We start from the raw sequence: 21,755 nt of genomic DNA on the forward strand, positions 1-21,755 counted from the left end.
AGGCCAAGGTCAGGTGCACAGGACTCCTCCGGGACATCCAGAATGGACATTCAGAGACTCCAGTGAGGGTGGGTGGTTTTCATCTAGAACACAAGCACAGGGAGTTTTGCAGGTTGGTGATGTCATGGAGAACAAGGTGGTATTTTTCTCTACAGATGGATATTTATTACTGCCATCACGTTCATATCCAATGCAAAATATTTGTACTACGATAACCTGATGGTACAGACAAAACGACATGCAGTGAATGGATGTTAGACATATCTGACAATTGTGCATGTACTTTGCATGTGACTGCATGTTATTCAGTGTGCATATGTTCTGCATGTAAAGTATAGTGGAGCCCTCGACTGTAAACAGTTGCCCGAGGGTTTGACAGACTATTTATAATACCTGTTCCCTGTCTCACCTTTGAATACCCGCAGCTTCCTAATTACTGTGCTGTCTAACCTACAATACATTCCTCCTTCCCCTCCTCCTCCTGCTGCTCCTCCTACTCACCGTTCCCTACGCTTTCTTCAATCATGCTACAACGTCCTCCTTTCCAGAGGTGAAAGTGTGTGGGAGCGGTCGGGAGCGGTGCTCCTATACTTTTTATTTTTAAGTTTCACTGTGCCTATACTTTTATTTTAAAAAGAAACTGTTCTGTAATTGTTTTGCTTTAAAATAAAAGTGTAGGAAAAAGTTGAAGCTTGCACTTCAGTGCACTACACTGAATATTCCCTTAAATAGCAGTTGTGTTTGGGGGGTTTGGATTGTGCATTGGAGGGGGCGTGGTGATGGGGTTTGTGGTGAGTGGGGGCAGGCCGGCAGGTAGCATAGTTCCACTACTTCTTTTCGTACACTTCGACCACTGCTCCTTTCCAATCCCTATTTTAAAACTCACAACTCGAAACTCCCACTACTCCATTTCACTTCCACCTCCTTCCAACAAACAAAGCCAACAAGCTAACCATACCTCCTCTAACACTTCTCCACCTCTCTTATCTTCCTCTGACACTCAACTTTTCTTCTCTTCCTTACCTCATCAACTGAAACAGTGAACTCTGAAATGCGCAGTCTCTATGCAGCAACACTTCCTTTATCACTGACTACTTTCACTCCAACTCTTCTCCCCTAGACCTTCTTGCTATCATTGAAACCTGGATTTCTCCATCTGACACTGTCACTCTGGCAGCCCTACACAACTCCACCCTATCCTTCATTCATTCACTCTCCTCGAGTGACTGGCATAGATCGAGCCATCAGACACCTACTCACATCCCACCTCAATGCCTCACAAATCTCCAATGCCACGTCATTGCCTACCTTTTTTTAATTCAGCATCTCTACTATTGCTCTGCCTCACTTGGTTCACATCATCTCAATCTATCGTCCTCCTGGTCCCACTGGTCTTTGATGACCTTGGGCAACTGCTTGATTCTCTTTCCACTTAACATCACCTGATTCTGTTAGGTGACTTTAACATTCCCTCTCCAAACACTTCTCAGAAATCTGAATTTCCGTCTTTTCTTAGTAACCATGCTCTTCACTCCATAACCTACCTACCCACAGAGGGGTAACTATATGCACACAGGGGTAACTCTTTGGATCTGTTATTCACATCCACCTCTCTCAACCACTAATACTACTGTCACACCATCTATATATGATCACTCAATTGTTTCCGCCATGTCTCCTTTCCACCCTCTGACCTTTCTTCACCACTTGCTTTATCTATTACTAAAAGGAAATTTAAACCTTCTGTGATTCCCCCTTTCTCTGCGACCTACAGTTCTCACTCTCCTCCTTCACACCCGATACCTCTTCCAGCAAAACTGCCTTCTCCAGCTTCCAATCCCTACTATATGGCTCATTCTCCTCTCACTTCCCACTGCTTACTTTCACCCCTAACTCTCAGCATCTTCAACCATGGGTCACCCCAGTCATACACTCTCTCCACACAGACATGTGTCAACTGGTCCCTAAATGGAGGCATACCCACTTGCATAATGACCTGCAACTCTACTTCTCTGCCCTGAACATTCTCAAGTCACTTCTGATGGAGGTAAACTGGGATTCTACTCAACCCTTATTTACCCTCAGTCCAACCATCCTCGTCGGCTACAAGGCACCATAAACTCACTCCTCCTATGTCTGACTATCAACTCAACTCTTACAGCCAATGACCTAGCTGAATACTTGGCTGCAAGAATGAACACAATTAGAAACTCTCTGCTAACTTTCTTCACACTTCAACCTGTCATTCAACTCTGCTTGCTTTCTCTCTGTTTTCAAAACAGTCACGGTCATCCCTCTCCTAAAAAATCAAGGGGCTGACCCGAACCTACTGGCTAACTTTCGTCATGTGTCTCTCCTTCTGCACTACTCTAAAGTGCTTGAGAGGGTGTGTTCCAACGTCTTACCAATTTTGTAGACATCCACAACATTTGAGACCCCCTACAAGCAAGTTTTCCGCTCCTGTCGCTCCACGGAAACTGCCCTCATGAATGTGTCCAACTTCATTGCCTCTGCTAAGCACTCGCACCGATCATCTATCTTAATTCTACTTGATCTGTCTGCTGCCTTTGACACTGTCAATCATACTGATCTCCTTAATACTCTTTGTTCATGGGATTCACGATGAAGCCCTTGCCTGGATCGAATCTACCTTGCAAATCGCTAATTCTCGGTCTCCTGGAGTAACAGCGCCTCTCAACTCACTCCTCTAATTGTCTGTGTTCCAAAAGGCTCTGTCTTGGGTCCTCTCCTCTTTATACTCTACACTTCTACTCATGGGCACTAATCTCCACCTTTGGGTTCTCATACCAACTCTTCACGGACGACACCCAAATGTTCTTCTCTTTTCCTGAACTCTCCTCTGATCTCTCTATGAACATTTCCAACTGTCTTTTTGCCATTAAATATTGGATGGCTTCACACACTCTGATGTTAAACTCTACCAAAACAGAGGCACTCTTCTTCTTTGCCAAAAGCTCTCTCTCATCTCTTTCTCTCCCTATCCAGTTCCCACCTGACACTCTCCACTACTCTTCTTCAGCTACAACCTCTGCATCATCTATGACCCTTTTCATACCTTTTCTACTTTCATTTCCATAATTGAAACAGCAGCTCACCTCAACCACCTCAATATTAGGAAAATCAGGCACTTCCTTCTCTCAACACCGCCAAGCATCCATTAACCAAACTACAGTGCCAGCATCCTCTTTGGTTTCCCAACTATGCTTTCATTCCTCTCGACAAGATCATTAACTTCTCTGCCAGGACTCTCTTTGAACTCCCTCACTTCACACCTACTTCCTCGTACCGTCACCATGCAGGATGACTGATGATGCAAAACAGGGTCAGATTTAAATGTTTTATGCTGACTAACACATCTATGCACGGAAAGGCACCACTCTATATATCCAACTCTATAAGACTTCTTGTAATCTCTGCTCTGCCTCCTCGACTACCCTTGTGGGTCCCCCCTCTGTGCTTCGTCTCGCTTCTGCTCTTTCTCTCTTCTTGCTCCACTTGAATGGAATTCTCTTCCCTCAGACAATCGAGAAACAGTCCACACAGATTTGTTCAAAACCAAATAAAAAGCCTACCTCATTGCCTCTGAGTTACCCTCTTAACCTTCCTCTTATATGCCAGATCGCTAATATTATTTTCCCTGCCACTAACCTGCCTCTGTCTCTCACTTCCTCTGCCTCCATTCTAGCACTTCAACCATCATGGTCATATCCCGCGCACAGTTGGCCGTACCGCCTACCTGAACTTAAAAATGTCCAATGTTGGTTGTCCTTAATCTATGTATGTCCACTTATGTAATGTTCCCACTGACTGTTCCATTTGCTCTCCTCCACAACCTGGTCAGAATGTCCCTCAAACTCAACCCATTGTAAGAAGCTCATTGCTTTCTTATCTATTGTACGTTCGTTTGTGAACAAGAGAGCATTGGTTCTCCTGTATATAAATAAATAATTAGAACATAGCAGTCATTTCTGCACCTAAACATAATCCTCTGCATGATTCTTAGAATATTTTAAACTAGTCATCTCACCTGCTTGTAATTGGACAGTCAGCTAATTCTAATTACTATTCACATGCAATGTAATGCTCTTTATATGTTCATGTTTGCACAGACTACGGTCTTCAACCCCACAGTGCTTCAAAGCCATAACAATGTGGAAGAAGGCACTATACAAATAACATAACTTTTATCTCAAAATAAAAGTATTGTTTTGTGCATATAATATATGTATTGTTCGTTCTAGAGGGTTTTTTTTATACAGAATATTTGATTCCGACCCTCTATATATCATTATCAAAGAATACACTCCTATTACTACCAAAGTTCAATCACATGGTAAATTAAGTCAATACTATTTGTCTTCATCATTTTAGACTTGCAAAAGAACTGTCTAAATGTACGGTGAAAAATATGTTACTTTATTTACAATTGCGTTTTCACTAGGAGTTTTTTATGTCATATATTTTTAACTCTTTGAACCAGAATTTAATTACCCACTTATGTTTTAACGAATCGCCTTTAGCAATGAATCAATCTCTGTGGTGTCCCTTTATTCAGATTACTTGGCTTTGTGTAGTGTATATATCTGCATATTTTAATATAATGCTGGCTTGTAATTTTACAGTATGACAGCACTTAGAGAGATTTTTTACCTTGCACAATTATAATTTATGCATGTAAAAATATGAGATGCCCTAGAGTTTGAGATGTCTCTTTTCAATGAAGAATATTTGTATTAACTGAATGTATTTTCGTAATGATTTCTGTATTTAATTAGATTTTATGGTTATTGTATTTTGTGCTGTTTGTATATATTGAATATTAATTCAAAATACACATTGATTTCTTCTACTGCTGAATACTGCTAACGTTTTATTTTTTCCTGAAGTGACTACTTATTTTCTTGATTATTGCAATATTTTGAGAACCATAATTTAGTATTGGCCATAACCCTCATCCCTCTACCTGCCTATTTCTTTATTTATCTGCATATTTATCTATCGATCTGGCTATTTATGTATTCAGTGAAATGACTTTAGCTGAAGTGACTTTAACTCGGCAGTTGTTGAAATCTGCGCCACTTTAACGGCAAGCCTCCATTGCATGGGCAATGCGCACACTGATGAAGTCACAGGTGACTTTGCTAATGTCATTATAATGCCATTCCGATTACATCATTGATAGCATAATTGAGAAGTGAATCTTGGTATGAAAAATGTGCAAGCTTTATGTAAAGACATATGAGCAGCATGTATTAGTTACAAAATCAGTGTATGTTAACAGAGATGAAATATACCATGTTGGGATGTCACACATAATTAATGAAATGCAGCAAAGTGTTTTCCCTTCTTCTAAAAGTACAGCAAGTATGCCTTTCAAAATTGAGTTCAGTGTTCTGATAATCTAAAATGTCATATAAAGTAGAAACTTCACAGGTTTGAGTAGAAGAGCAGATGTCTTCCTCTGCACTGACGTTATTGTGTCCCTAGAGATGCTGTACATATCAGAGGTAGATAGTCGCAGTCATATTCCAATCTTTAACTTTGCTAATAGACCAATGACAGAATTTGAAATTGCAATATTTAAACTTGGTCTATCATTTGTACTCACAAACGTTTTCAACTGGTTTAAATTGGAAATTGAGCTATGCCTATTTTTTTGAAAATATGTCTTGGGATTTTTTCAGTGAAAGTTCAGAAGAAATTAGACACAGGGATTTCGGGCTTTAGTACGAAATCCTCATTGATCCCGAGTAATGATACCAATCAAATTAAAGTTTTGAAAGAATTTGCTAAGAGACATCATTAGCAAACAAAGCAGACCCAGAGTGTCTGACATAAATCTGAGTAGAGCGTGACAACTTGCTCTACCAGAACTAGAAACAGACAATGGTCTCAATAGAAAACCAGCCAAAAAAGAATGGGATATCATACCATGGTAATAGATAAACACAATGAACCAGGCCACTACAAGCCCCTCACTAGGGACCCGATGAATTAAATTAGTACCCTGATATCTGACACCACCACAGTGGCCTTAGAACAAGACGTAAGTCCTTAGACAAATTTACATTTTTGAACTGTATTAAGCCGCATATTCACATCTTAATACCTTACCTAAAATGCACAAAAATCAGACCACTCATCCAGGCCGTCCAATTGTATCAGCTTGTGGCGCTATTCTCTAACCAGTGTGTAGATACACTGACAAATTCCTCAAACCACTCAGCACATCTACAATTTCCTCTTTGAAAGATACGAGTTCAGCTATTAAGCTTTTTTTTATTTATTTGTGTTTAAACAAAATCTGATTTTTACAAAATTTAGAAAATGCTGTCAATCAATCAATCAAACATTGTCTTTGTGTTGCATTAAAGTTTTTCGTGAAAATTGCTGACAAACAAACAAAGCTGAAGAATATCTTAGTCTTATCAAAGTTCAACTTAAAAATGGTTTACATCCAGTTGTTAAGTCTGAGAGTTATAACTAATTCTTTTTGTAGACATAAGCAGTATCAGATCACAGTCGATTGATTCAAAAGGAGAGTTTATATGTTACATGATTTTGTAGGTTGCAATTAACCATTTTGTTGAATCGCCGCTGATTAATTTAGACCAGCATGTTGGTTTGTCCATTAGCGTAAAGTCTGAGAGAGTGTTTTTCAAGTAGTGCGATCTGATCTTTTGGTTCGCTGGGCACTGAAGTAGCAAATGTCGAACAGTTTCTTTTTCGGACTCTGCATTACAAAAGCGACAGAGATTAGAAGCTGCAAGGCCTCTAATGGTTAAGATTTCATTCGTTGGAAGCAGGTTAAGTCTGGCACGCAACAAGACATTGCGTCCTTGTTTGTTTGGGAATTTTTTGAAGTAGCTTTGAAGTTCATTCTGTTAGGTGGCAAGTGAGCTGTCAATTTGTTAGTGTCTGCTGCTTCAAGTGTAGATGTCCAACCTAGCTCTTTTAATTTTTTTTGGACTCTGACTGGGTTGTTGAATAAAGTATCTTCATCGCACCCGATAGACTCCAAAGCAGAAATATTTGAATTCCTCCAAGAAAGAAGTTTTTTGCAACGCAATGCTTCTAGTTCTTGATTGATCAAGTTTTAGATCAAGGAGCAGAGGCCATCCGACACTTCTGATAGAGCATCAGCTTGCTGGAGTTAACCGATCCTTGAAGAGAGGAAAGACTTAGTTCTCGCCTTATAGACACTACTGGAGTAGAATTGGGCAGCCTGAGAACTTTTCTCCAAAATAATGCTTCTAGTTTTGGCCAAATTATTTCTGGAATGTTTGGCATTGCGTCAGCACCATATAGCAATGTCAGAATCACCTTCTTCTTGTAAAACTCCAACACTGGAACCAGAGAGAAGTGGCCAAACTTTTTATCTGTTGCTGTCCCTTGAGCTGCTAGTTTAATGGTCTTTGATCTTAGAGACACTTGCATTGCACTGAGTGCTGTCGAGGATAACTCCCAAATATTTAAAGTCTTGCACTTTTTCAATGTGTTTCTCATCCAGTCTGAGTCGAATCTTTTCATGCGTTTTGTTTCGCATCTCTAGAATCATGAATTTAGTCCTTTGTTTTTTTATTTCAAGGTTGTTTGACTGGATGAATTGATGTAAGTTATTTAGCTGTCGTTGTAGACCGATTGGGGTATGGTCAAGGAGAATAAGATCATCCATTTACAGTAGATGGGAAATTGCTGTGTTGTTTAGTTTTGGATGAAATGCTCTTACTGCAGTTTCTGACTCCTTGAGGTCTCCCAAGTATGCTAAGAAAAGTGCTCTAGCTAGTGGACACCCCTGCTTCATGCCTCGTGCCGTAGGAATCATTAATGATAAATTTACTTGTTGATCCAGTCGCACACGCATGGAGGTGTCAGTATAAAGTGCCTTAATAGGGGCTAGAAGAGCTGGTGGACAGTCCTAAGCTTTAAGTTTGCTCCAGAGGCGGCTTCTGTCTACTTTGTTGAATGCCTGTGTTAAATCTATGAAGGCAATACAAATTTGAGGTCCTCGCTCTAGCACCTTGTTCTTTAGAACATTCAACAAGAAGATAGTTGCCGCTGTTCCCATTTGTTTTTTGAAGCCCGTTTGAAAATGGTCAACACATGGGGCTTGGTTGTCCCAAGCTTTGAATATGTCTTGCAACAGCATGCCAAAGACTTTCCCTATTAAGCTTTTTGAGAATCAGAAATATGATGCATCCACAACATGGCTAGTAACAATGGACTTAAAGGCCCAACATAGCAACATTTCAGAACATGAGGCAATTGAATGTATTCAGAACTTCCTGACCCATGCCAGCCTCCCATATGGGGTTGGTTGATTAATTTATCATTGAACTGATGACAATAGCCCTATAAAACAATTATTTTGTGTTCAATAACCAACTCTACCAGCAGACAAAGGGGACTGCCATGGGGGCAGGCTTTGCACCTATTATGGCAATTCTGTATATGGTCGACTTTGAAGACAAATATATTTATTCACCTACCAACACCTTTCCTAGCCACATACATGAATGGAAACTTTACTTCAATTACATTATCATGATGTGGCAAGGTGGAAGAACGGAACTGGACTTATTTTTTACACAGTTAAATGCTGCTAACCCCAACATACAATTCACTATGACTGTATCTGGCAATAGTATCTACTTTATCAATATTAGAATCCGCAACAGAGACAGTAGATTAATGTGCTCACTGTTTAGGAAACCATTTGATAGGAACACATTAATACATTATCATAGTCACCACTCCAGATTATTGCATGACAATCTACCATTTGACAATTGATGCACAAGATTTAAACCATAGACTCCTCAAGAGAGGTAATTCCAGAAATTGGTGAGAAGGTGGAACAAAAGATCAAGACCCAACCACTGTGATACACTTCTCTAATCTGTAGCTGACCAACATAACTTGCATCTCCCAATGCGTAACAATCTTCAATACCGGAACAAATAAAATTAGAAAGATCATTTAGAAACAGTTGGCTCTTGCCAAGCCACTGATGCCACCAGTGAGTCAACTGCTATTTCCGTAGAAGTGACATAGGAATCTACATTTCCAATTAGTACATGCTGCATATATGAATACATGCAATGCAACACAACAGTCAAACATGTTCAATATCTACCCAGTGAGAGGTCATCACCATGTGGTAACTGCTCTGTATGCCGCTTTACCACACATATGTGAGACTCCCTAATTGGTAACAGTAGATGGGAACTGTGTGGATTCACAAATTTGAAAACCAAGATAGTCACATCTTGTATTGAATTCCTGGCCAGTTAAAAAGAGAATTTTCAGAGCACAGGCCCAAAACCATGAACCAGCATAACAGTTCACCAATGGTTCCACATTATGTGGAAAAGGGCCACACAGAAAATGAACTAAAATGGTGGCCTATCAATACTGTCAGAATAGAGCCAACATTGGAAAATCCCATAAGTAGACTCTTGGATAATCAAAAAATGTGGATACACCACCTTAGAACCCACACATACCATCTGAATTAATGTATTAGCTAGTCAGAATTAAACCATGACTGAACCCATCCGGTTGCATCTACAAATACATTGGTGCTTTGGAGAGGCTGTGTCTCTGCTATACAATAAGCAACTGTTAGTATTAGAGTTCAAAGATGGATGCCACATTAAGACATGTGTAGCGAGGTTGTGACTAGTTGCCTTTTCCCTTTCCTGAACTTTATGCATAATAAATACAGACAAGCGCAGGACTCTTAAGGCACTTAAACGCAACACACAAGATGCGTGCCCAGTCTCTGGTGGACACCGTATAATTCCAAGTAGGTGTATTGAATTTGTCCCTATACCCCGAGGCCGTGTGAATAAGTATTATGGTTTACACATAAGTAGCAGACCATTTACCCTTTCTTTGAACATGATAGGGCACCATTGGTCGAGAATTCCACTGACCCACGCCACACTATTTTGGGATATCGAACGCTGCCAGATAACACAAAGATTTTATCCCAGGCGTAAACAATTTCTGTTTGATCCTGTCAGTTTCACATTTCTGCTGCAGTATTTCAGAAAACTTATATATCAACGTTCTAATTTACACATTACTACTTCACAGTGCTGGGTGGGATGATTGCAGAGACATTGCACTCCTGAACGCCCCCTTCACTGACTGCCTCAACTTCTCCTCTGCATTTGCAGCTGCCATATCATATGATTACTTGAATATTCGATGGGGTCCACTGGCATAGAGTGTGATGAGCTGTCATTTTATTGAATACCTGGCATGAGATGAGAATACATGACAATTGTATAGGAATACCTAGCTAATAATTTGAGTACTTGCACATTTCTTGTCAATATCTAGCATAAAATACTTCAGGACAGTAGAAGCTATTTTATCTGGCGTTCCATTAACCCAAAGCTCCATTAACTGGCCCCTGGTATTGTCATTTCAATGAAAAGCCAGATAACGTTTTATGGCCTGATAACCAAGATTATGATAACAGATTCTGGATAGCAGTGAAGTAATTTTGCTGAAATTGTTGCGGGGGGGCAAATGAAATAAATCGAAGGGGCCCCTACCAAATGAGTGGGGCAAAATAGTGTGCCACAAAAGTTGGAGGGGGGACAAACAGCCTTGCCCCCCCTAAAATTAAGCCCATGCTGGATAGTAAAGAGCCAGTAAACATCAAAGGGCCAGAACGATGTGCTTCGTTTTTGTCTAGCTGATAACTGAAATGCCAAAATGTGGTTATCTGGCACCGTTGCACCTTTTAATATGTGTCGAATGTCCGTGTTGAACTTGCTAAAAACGGCAAATATAAACGTAACACAAAATAAACTATAATCACGTTTGCACGTGTCTGCTTTTGAAACCGAAATCCAAATATGTTCATTTGCTTACAAGTTGTCTTAAAGGACCACCGGATCAACATTGAGACTTTCTGAGCATGGGCTTGCATTACAGTTTTGCATAGTACAAGACTCAGCCCTGATTATTTTTCCATTGTGCACTTGTACGTGTAGACCAAGTTTAATTGAAATGACATTTAGAAATGGTAAAAGCCAAAGGTTTAAACACTAAACAAGCACCGATGCTATAACGACCTTTTGTCAGGCTGTTAATAGCGCCTAACCATGTACGAGACACAGATCAGATGAATAGTGTTAACTAGCATTTAAAGCATGACAACAATACAACTAACATTACAAAAAAAAAAACAAGTCTATATGTTCTATTCATCCATCTCGGTGCGAAATGCCCTTATTGTTGTTAAATAAGAAAACGAGTCCATGCTGTACAGTCACACACTCACTGCACTGACCGACCTAGTGTATGGACTCTTTACTTTTATTAGTGGCATTCTTCCTTGCTCATTTTCTGCCGGAGGTCGCCAGCGCAGCTCTGAAGCAGCACAAAAGCACTGTTTCTGACAGGATGTACCAGATAACGTCCATTGTGCCGTGCACGTTTGCAATGTTTCAGGAATGTTCTACAACTTTGTCCGCACCGATCACCCAGTTCAAAACGTACTTGTGCACCAGCAGACCAGTACAAAGGAAAGGGTTTGCACTGGTCGCTCTGTGCCCTTGCCATTGCCCGAGTTTCCAGTACCTGTTAATCTTATGTTTCACGCTTGTTTGTTCTATTGATGAGAAATGTTGGGTGGTTTGTTTCTCGGATTTAACAGGAAAAAATGCGGGTAATATAAATGAATCGGTCGAAATTGACTGGCGTTTGTTTGTCTCTTTGTCCTGCAGGAAGGTGGTGTGATCGCCCTTTTCAAGATCTGCCGGCAGGATAACTTCAGAGGCATCTATCCGCAGGCCCTCAGAACCGTGGCGTCCATTTGTTGCGTGGAGGAAGGCATCTATCAACTCGAGAAGGTAGAAGCGCTTGACGCGCGTCTTCTTAATTACACTTGTTATCTTTTCGATAGTTTTATCAGAAGAAACATTGATTATTTTTTTTTTAAAGTGTGTAATGATTAGAGAACTAGATAAAGCTTTTGTAATGTATTTTTAAAGGTTTGCTGCTGTTTTCCTGCCATGAAAAAGAAATGTTATTCTAAGAGTTGTAAAAAAATATTTTTAGAGTTTCATTTGTCTTGAAAATAGCCCCGGTGGGCAGGGTCGGACTGGGCATGGATTGGTCTCGAACACCAATGAAAAGTGGCCTACATTTTTGCAAATGTCAATTCGGTCCATTTGTGACAGACTGTTTGAGTAATACCCTAGGGGAATGTTTTTTATAAAAGGTGATGGAAATTGTGCATTTTAAAGAATATTTATTCAGTAACACTGGTCAAAACTACTAGCCAAATGGTGAAGTAAGTTATCAAACGGGCCCACATGAGCCTAAAAAAGAGGCCCGCTATGACCAACAAAACTGGCACACACTAGCATTTTATGTTTTTGGTTTGAGCATTGCCCTATTGCCCCATTGGCCAGTCCGAGCCTGCTGGTGGGACTCAAACACACGTACATTGGGCAAACACAGCTGATAAGCATATTGATGTCACAGTCATAGGTATAACGTCTATGGAAATTAAAGGGACGCTCTTCACAGAGTAACCTGACCTATCAGGGAAAGGGCTCATTGAGGTTCTGAATTGATCTCCATCGTCCATACACGACTTGCATTGGCCCATTAGAATATATGTTATGGTCTCCTTACATGAGTCAGGGTCACAAAAACTGTTGTATAGCCAACTCATGAAATAATCCAATACATCACAGTCTGCCACAATGCCTAGAGGCATGAGCCCGCCACCGCAGGCTTTGCATGTGTCTATCAAACAAAAAATGTTCTGCCTGAAAGAAATGCTAGAGGCAAATCGCATGTGTGTTTGTGCTTTAGGAGTGTGGGTGCGCCTCTGATAAATAAGAACACAAGGGGGGGGGGATCTTTTGACAAGAGGGTGAAGAGGGTCCTGTATTACTCTTACTGCAAAGGCACCTCTTTCAAATTATGCAACATTCAAGTGATTTGTGACAAACTATTATACTATTGTGTAATCTTAAAGATTAATAGTCACCCACCTATCTATTTTATTTCAATTATTGGTCAAAATATACACTGGTTATTACTGTGTATATCTGTTTCTATACAAACAGCCACGAGTCATACTTGTTGCACACGAGTAAGAAAAAGCAATTCATAAGAGCCAAGGGAAACAAAAAAATCGGGTGTTTTTTCAGCTTGGTCCTGTGAAAAATCATATTGTAAAACCCAAATCACAAGACACAAAGATACAAGTAAATGTATACTTGTACAAAGACTCAATGGGTGCAGATAAACACAGAAAGATGGTTAGTTTGGACTATCCCGGTATGTTTCAGACCCCTTGTAGGGGGTTCGGCCAGTATTCACACAGCTTCTTGAAACTAGGTGAACCATACGTATTCATGGGAGGTCTCTGAAATCTGCAAATAGCATTGGCACACCTCATGTATGTAATCATGAGAACGTATCTTTTCTTTCCTTAATTTTAAAGGTTTAAACATTCTGCTTCTTTTCGTTCATTTGATGTCCTGTTTGCTTTGATTCAAAGGTGTTATTTAAATACCAAACACACTTCCTCACAGAGAAAGGTACAATACAGACACTGTATATTGACCTACATGAAACATCTTGTATCACATGAACAAGGTCTCTTTAACTGGAGGTTCTGCAAGGAGTGCACATTTCTACAAGAGCTGTTTCTTCGCTATTGAAAAGGTCTTCTCGGATGCATGCTGTTAAGAAACAAATGTCATTCGTTTTAAATACTGTGGGTGTATGGGTGCAACTCGGATGATGCTGTGGGTGTATAGGGGCAACTCGGATGATTATGTGGGTGTATGGGTGCAACTCGGATGATATTACATATTGTTTTCATTAATATCCATTTGCTTCTATATATAAGCACACCATGGTGCACCTTTAGTATTTCAATGAACGTGGCCATTTAAAGCGTGCACGCTTGCATATAAGTCCACCTCTTGGCATTGACGTCCTCAGACCCAACCACCAGCATTTAACTGGAGAAAGGGTGAAAGCTTGGAAATGGAGGTACCAGTCTTCAAGGGAAATAGTAAAGGGCAGATTGTGCGATTGCCGAGGACCACAAACACAAACGCCTCTTCCTCCTCTGTTGGGACATTTGAGTTTGGAATGCCAAAGAAGCCTCTATTTCCTCTAATTGATAGGAGGGATCTCGCTGGTTGAAATAGGTATCATTGTTCTGCTAAATTATCTGGGGAAGTTTTGTGGATACACTTGTGAATGTGCCGTAGAGTCTTAGAACAAGTTCTGCCTTGTACAAGCAACCAATGTAAAGATGCGTAAGGTTCAGACTTGTGGTGGCTTTTAGGAGGACCAAACGTGGCACAGGCCTTTTCTGCACCGCTTGAATGGTGTTGAGTTGGAAGCAGAGAAATCCCAGAGTTCAGACAACTGTTAATGATAAACTAAAGAGCAATGGTCTTGAGATCCTGAGGTATGCAAGATAGAATGGTTCTTTGCACTGAAAGTTGGAAGTAGCATGCTTGTTTACTGCGGGAGCTGAGGACATTGTTGGGTCCACCCAGAAGTCATGTTACAGACAGGGGTCATATGACAATGGAAGCAGAGTGGACAGATTTTAAGCTACTTAGGGGTTTAGAAGAATCATCATTCAGTTGTTTCTTGATTTAGTTGGACCTTCATTTTTTGGGGTCTGCTGACAGTTGTCAAGAATTATAGAAGTTTGGGACGTGATTGTATGTTTGGGCACCACTCCCATATGATTGATAGTGGAAGTCAAAAGATTTATGAATTGAGAACAGGTAGAGGCGTTGGAGGCTGAAGAGAAGGGAGAACACAGAAGAACATTGGAGGACCCTACATGAGGTTTTACACAGGGGATGGGAAGGCGTGATCCGAGAAGTTCATGATGGGATGAGTTGGCCAAAATGGACTGGAACACATTTAAGGCCTTGGTGCCTAGATAGGCAGAGTTGCATCTCTTTGAGACGGATGGTATTAGCTACATAAAGGTTGCACAGAGGTCCAGGAGGAAAAGCAGGGTTACTTTGCCTCTGTCAGCTGCCTCCGGAATGTCATCCCATAAAGTCAGGACAGCCGACAATGTGCCACGACTGGTCTGAATTCAGATTGGAATGTATCCAGGATAGATTATCTAAGCACATGGTGTCTTAACTGCTCTGCGGAAAATGATGGCAAAGTTTTGGAGGTGCTGCGGAAAGATGGCTATAGATTTATAATTACTGAGATATCGAAGAGCTAGTGCCATTTTGTTTGAGTGGTGGATCATATCGTGTTCAAGATACACCCCTTAAATGAAGAGTTAAAGATATTCAGTGGAAATGGTACAAGGAGATCAGGATGTTGTTTGACTAGTACACAGGGGTTAGGCTCTACATGGCAAACAGATGGTTTCATTCTGGCAAGGGCCCTGCCGATGTTTATGCACATTGCTATATACCAGAACACTGCCAATGACATGAGGATGCTTTTCAGTGTACTAGATAATAAGGCCAAATTGCTGCCAGGGAAATGCATGATATCGCTGAAGTGTTTCCTTTCAGTTTCTCTGCTTGATTTACTGTGTATGTCCTGACATTGACCATCTCTCATCCATAAAGCTTTACAAGCATGTATATTCTGACATGCACTGTGTGGGAGCATACGTTCTCTTCATCAGTTGTCATATAAACTCCCCCACATTGTCTCCAAGGCCAGTGCCCATTTGTGGCTGGCTATGAGCAAACCACCCTGATGGGTGTCAGTTGTATCCACTTCAGTATTGCATGGTGCACTCCCGCGGTGTGCCTACAGGGCACCCTTTCTAAACCCCAGACATAAGGTCCTGCAGCCAGACCTTAATCCTATTGACGGCTCTGGCCGGTAAAGTCACGGGTGATGGGTTGTGTGCCGTAAAATGACACATCTTAAGGCTGCGGGTTGCCTCCTCTTGACGCATGCCAATAGGTGAGCAGATGACAATTTTATGGAGCCATGTTTGCCTATTTCTGAAACGGCGACCAATTTCCGCCTTAGAGCCTGCAGCAAATTCCTATACAATAGCCACCAAATGTGATACACAGGCAAACATATGCTGAACCCAAATATGTGGCCCCTCCATCTGAAATTGGTAGAATTTAGGAAATCTCAAAAATCCTAGTGAATGTTTTCTGAAAGATAGTTATACAAGGATGTTTACAAGATATAGAAACATAGACGGTTATGTATTAAAGTTGCATTGCTGTGCACAGTGTAACAAACGATGTCAACACGAATGTGTGAAGAGGGCTTCAGCATTAAGTAACTCGGGTGATATCCCTTCTCTATTACTTATACATCAGCAACAACATCTATTATAGGCGTGGCTCATAAAACCGAACCAGAGAAACAGGAAGGATAGCTCAGCGGCAACGCGTTAGTCTTGGAAGCAAGACAACATGGCTCAACCCAGGTTCGAATCCCGATCCCGTGCATTTGTGTATGCCGATTGAAGACAATGGGCCTAATTCACAGAAACTTTTATAATGGCAAAACCCCATTGGAAAACGCTCTGTGAATAAGACCAATGTGTGTCTGCGCTTCGCCACCATGTTGCTATTGTTGACATGTTAAGTTTGCAGTACAGCATCAGAAGCAACATATGTGTAATTGTTGTGTGCGTTTTCTCTGCATTGTTTACTTGATCTTGTTTGCGATATATGTTTGACTTGACATGGTTAATGTGGAAAGAAAGAGTGTAGAATAATCGATTTTCAAAGCTTTGAGTGATCTGTTTATTAAAGGCCAACTGGACCACTCAGCCCTAGTTATATTCCTCTTTTAGCAGACCATACATACATCTAGTTCGTAATGGATAATGGCTGCCACCAGCACGAGGGCTGCACTGAAGGTATCCTCGAGACAGGCAGCTACTTGCCTGTATTGGGAACTTTATCTTGGCGCCAGGTGCTAGGAGGCACTCAGGAGTGGCATTGTTTTAGTACATGTGGCACACAATCCTGCCTGTTCCGGATGCACCGTGTTAGCACTGCACCGGGTGATTGCCTTCTTCTTGGAAGTCTTCATTTTCAGAAGCAATTACTTGAGTTTAAATGATTCCAGGCGCATATCACAGAGTTTCAGGTGCACTATAAGATGTTAGCCACGAGGGCACTTGAACGTAACATAATGGCCGCTGTACAAGCACGCAGTGTTCGTTATACTGCTATGCCAACACCACGTATAGTTACTTAATCTGAATATATTTTAAATAATTATTGTTTGCATGTCTTATTGTTTGTATGACAGACGTGGATTCTCAAAAGCATGAGAAACGTCCAATCATAAACGATTGCATATCAATTCACTAACATGTGGTAAAAACCACATTAGTGTGCACTTGATGAGTCAACACATCTCCAATTTCCTATGCAAAGGCCAAATGCCAAAAGCGTGTTGGAAGGATAGCTCAGGGGCAGCGCGTTAGCCTTGGAAGCAAGACGATTCGCAGCAACACAGGTTCGATCCCTGGATACCTCTGGGTATTAAGTGCGATATAAATAATCCATCATAAAATAGTAATTGAACTCATCACTTTGTTCATAAAAAGACAATTTAACACAAAGGTAGCACACATTTCTCCTCTTAGCAAAATCCTTTGTTAACATATTTGAGTTGGTCGCCCCGTCGCGCGTTCAATCGATCTTATCCAATCAATAGATTTGCCATTATTGAGGTCTTTGTCTGACTGAACAGCAATATAAGAAAACTCAAAAATTCTATTAAGGATGTCATTCTTAATATTGAAACACAGAGAGAGGTAATATATTTCCTGACACAGTACTTTGCAAATGGGCTTGGTATAATGCAGGCCTCATCTTTGATTTCTGTAATGGTGCATTGGCACTTCTGAAGTGATTAAAGACACTTGACCTTTGCCACCCTACCCGCGCAGGACTTGACAATGGTCCATAATCTACAGCGTCCTGTCAGGTCTAGCCTCTTAATTATTATTTCTAGCCTGGAAAACAACTATGATTTTCCATCAGTTGGAAATTTAGTGTGGATTATTTTTTATGGCGAACCTGCTGTGCCTCAATAAATCACTTTACACTTGAAAGTGTTTGAAAAGTTTTAAAATAGAAGCAAAGTGTAATATTCCTGCATGTTTATCAAAATCGCAATTTTCAATGAAAGTCGAATTCTGTGTTTGCTATTTTTTCTGGTGGTAAATGGTTTTGTGCAGTGCAGAAATAAATCTGTTTGCTAGTGGCTGTGCTAGCTCTATTATGATGTAGATCAGGGTTGTCCAAACCTGGGTCTCGAGGGTCAGAATCCTGACTGGTTTTCAGGATATCCTCCATTAATATGCATGAGGAAAAATGGCATACACTTAGAATCATTGTATGCAAATTTATTCAATGAATATTAATGATGGGTATCCTGAAAACCTAACATGGATACAGCCTTTGAAGCCTGGAGTTGGACAACCCTGATGTAAACGGTCATCTCCCTGCCATACTTATAAATTGACTTGTAAACTCTTTTGTTACCTTTTTTAAGATTCAAATTGATGCAAGGTAAACAGAACTAAATACTGTTATTGATGATAGCCTCAATCTATTTCATTAGATGGATGTTTTTTTAAAGCAGTAACACACACATATGTGTAGAGACACCACACACACATTTGGATACTTTCTCTTCTTGAATATTCTCCATAAATATGTTTCTTCCCCTATTGTGTCTAGTTTTCCCTACCTTCCTTGTGTTACACATAATACGTCAATTAGCATAAGGTTCTACAAATAAACGTCTGGCCAATAAAATGCAGTGCCAACGCCACGTTTCCAGAGACTGCAAAAGCATGTATGTATGTTACAGTATCAGTGATAGCAACGCTGTAGTTTTGGTCAAGTTGGACTCCCAATAGAAAGATCACTTTTTGAGATGCTTATAACTTTGGTGTCATTACATTTTTTTAAAGAAACTTTCCAAACGAAGAAATCCAATGTTGATACCTTTATTGGATTAACTGGCAATATTATGCTGAGATCATACAATGAATCCGCGATTAAGTCCCATAAACCTCTTAATCAGAAAGTAGTCACTGAGAGAATGAGAAAAATAAAACAAATACTGGCCTTTTCCTTCTGATAGAAAAAGGAAATTTAAACATTAAAGTTAGTTGGGCAAAGAGAGAGTTTGTATAGTCATAACTCTTGAAAAGATTTTGTATATACACTAATCAAATTTGCCATTGTACATATGAGCATGGTACAAAATTAAACAGATTCTCTTTACATTATGGTATGACCTTTGATGGTTGGCTTACGTTTTCTGTTCTTGTTTCAGTGTTTTCTGTTTTTGAAAAGGTCTGCTCCGTCATGGGGTGTGTTGCAATACTGTTTGCATGTGGTAGTATATGTGAAGTGGGAGATATTGATCAAATGTGCTGGTACATTGGGTTAAATTACGAGTGTAGTGAATTGAATATACATTATACTTCCTGACTTTGCATGTGTTGTTGGTAGTGAAAAGGTGTTAGTCTGTTTGATAAGCAGCACGTAAGATGCATCTTTCAGGCTTATTTTTGCACTGTGTGTTTTGGGGTATGGCTTGTAATGTGGTTATAGCTCTTTTTTTAAGTCTTATGTCCACTTCTTATTCATTCGGGAAAGTCATTCTTTGGGTGCAATGTACATACACATCATTGCATTTATACCAGATATATTTACTTTGAATATAGGTTACATATTGTCCACTGGTGGTTGAATTTGCCTGATGATATGTCAATCAGTAGCAAGTGTATTTCGGATTGTAAACCAATCCATAAAACCATACAATGCATATGCATATATAGAAACACAATATACAACCATATTAATACAAGGAAAACATCCGGGATATAAAAGGAGACATACAATAAGTGGTTTATACCTTCATAAAATAATCAAAGAGATTCTTCTTTTCCTGATGATACATGATTGCTTGTGTATGGTAGGATCATGAGAATTCAGTGTGTGTGTGTGTACTTTGTAACTAGTATATGTATTTTGATGCCATGGCCACTGTACCTTTAAGCATGCCAATTAGATATCTCCCTTGCAGAATGATTTGGATGTTTTAATTCCAACCCAAAGTTTAAGCACATGTTTCATCTGCATTGGTGATTCTGTGAATTCATGAACCCCTCGACTGCTGAGAAACGTGTATTTCACATCCTTGATTCCTAGTACTAAGAACACGATATAACCATCCTTATTGCATGTACCACTAATTGCTTAGAACCACAGCACACACAAAACATTCTGCAGTAAAGGGATCACATTGTTTTTTTCGACATCAGCGATGTGAAGTAGAATTGCATTTTTGCTGACTGTGTTATGTTGTATGATCATCGGGCTAGAGTGGCATTCTTTTTTACATGTGTAATTAACACCTCTTACTTGAATAATGTTACTTGTTGCTAGCTGTAAGGTATACGTTATAATAAAAAGGAACATTTAGAAGGCTCTTGTTTATGGTTGGTAAGCATGTGTTGTTGTAAATAGTTATCAGTAGCAGCCGGTATTGACTGCATCCATATGCACTTGATGGGTTTTCATTCATTTGACGGATTCTTTTTTTCTGTGCAGCATTTAACATTTCCTCGACTGAAGGTTGCATTTGGAGGATTTAATGTACAAAGCATATACTCCCTTATTGTTTACGAATGTAGGTGTACTATTTTGTAAGGACATAGTATTATGTTTTTTGGGCTGTCTATTCTGTGCAGTCTTAGAGTTTCATTTGAGCTACCAATGTTTTCAGCATGTAATTTGCAAGCAGATGGTGAACATATAGAGCATACATTCTCTATACGGCAGACATTTTGTTACATGTATGGATATATGTAATGCATGTAATGCATGATGACCTTTTATATGATCTCAATAATGGCTGTGTTCCAACTTAATCCCTCAGATTCTACATGGGTACTGCAAAGGCATAGGCAGGTACGATGAGAGACTGTTTCCTTGCTACTTACATTTCTTTTAGAAGCTGTACACAGACACGTGTTTATTGCTTTGTTTGTATTCTGTGTTGTTGATTTTGATTTAAACTACTTAAATAAAGAACTTGTTGGCATGCTCCTAAAATGTTGCGCATTGCACCACTTCACTAAATTACTGTGAAGTCCAGCTGTTCATGGTACTGTATGTTCTGACCGACCTGCAGTCTGACTGGATATATATACTAGTCTACAGTACCATAAGGAGTATTTATCTCTCTTTCCACATTGTACCAACCATATCTCAGTACATTATATATAACCAAGTGATATCTAGAAAGAGCCAAACATATCAGATACAGAGTACTGAAGTGCTCTAAGTAGTACATGAGAAATTGAACTTGTGGGTTTTGTTCAAACAGATTATTTATGATGTTTTTTGGTATTAAATAATTTAGTTTTGACACTTATGTGCGCTAACCCCACGGCATGACTATTATTGGTTGTTGTTATGATTCATTAATTGCTTGGGCGTCCATTTGATTTTGTAGTTGGACGGTACCCTTCATGTTTTTGTTATGTGAACTGTTTTATAGAAAAAGAGTGATTTATTAAAATGGTTTTAACATATAATTTAATCGAATTCTAGCACACTGTGTAGTAACCCTAAATTATTAAAGGCGTGAAAAAGAAGGGGTATTCTGTCCTCCTGCTTTTCTCTATTGCACTTACTTTTTCCTTTATGAGACAGGATCCGCTTGATCACAAA

At 39.9% G+C, this 21,755-nt stretch overlaps 1 protein-coding gene across 2 annotated transcripts in view; it reads left to right on the forward strand.

Annotated features, from left to right (window-relative positions):
• Positions 1-21,755, forward strand: part of INSC (INSC spindle orientation adaptor protein) — a 1,941,980-nt gene that overhangs the window by 1,442,301 nt on the left and 477,924 nt on the right. For both annotated transcript variants that reach the window (XM_069623742.1, XM_069623743.1), the window contains exon 7: positions 11,769-11,894. In XM_069623742.1, coding sequence (XP_069479843.1) covers positions 11,769-11,894 — 126 coding nt within the window. The remainder of the gene's footprint in view (positions 1-11,768; positions 11,895-21,755) is intronic.

Source organism: Ambystoma mexicanum, chromosome 11 (genome assembly GCF_040938575.1).
Source record: "Ambystoma mexicanum isolate Mex_15411 chromosome 11, UKY_AmexF1_1, whole genome shotgun sequence".
In the NCBI taxonomy this organism is placed as follows: domain Eukaryota; kingdom Metazoa; phylum Chordata; class Amphibia; order Caudata; family Ambystomatidae; genus Ambystoma; species Ambystoma mexicanum.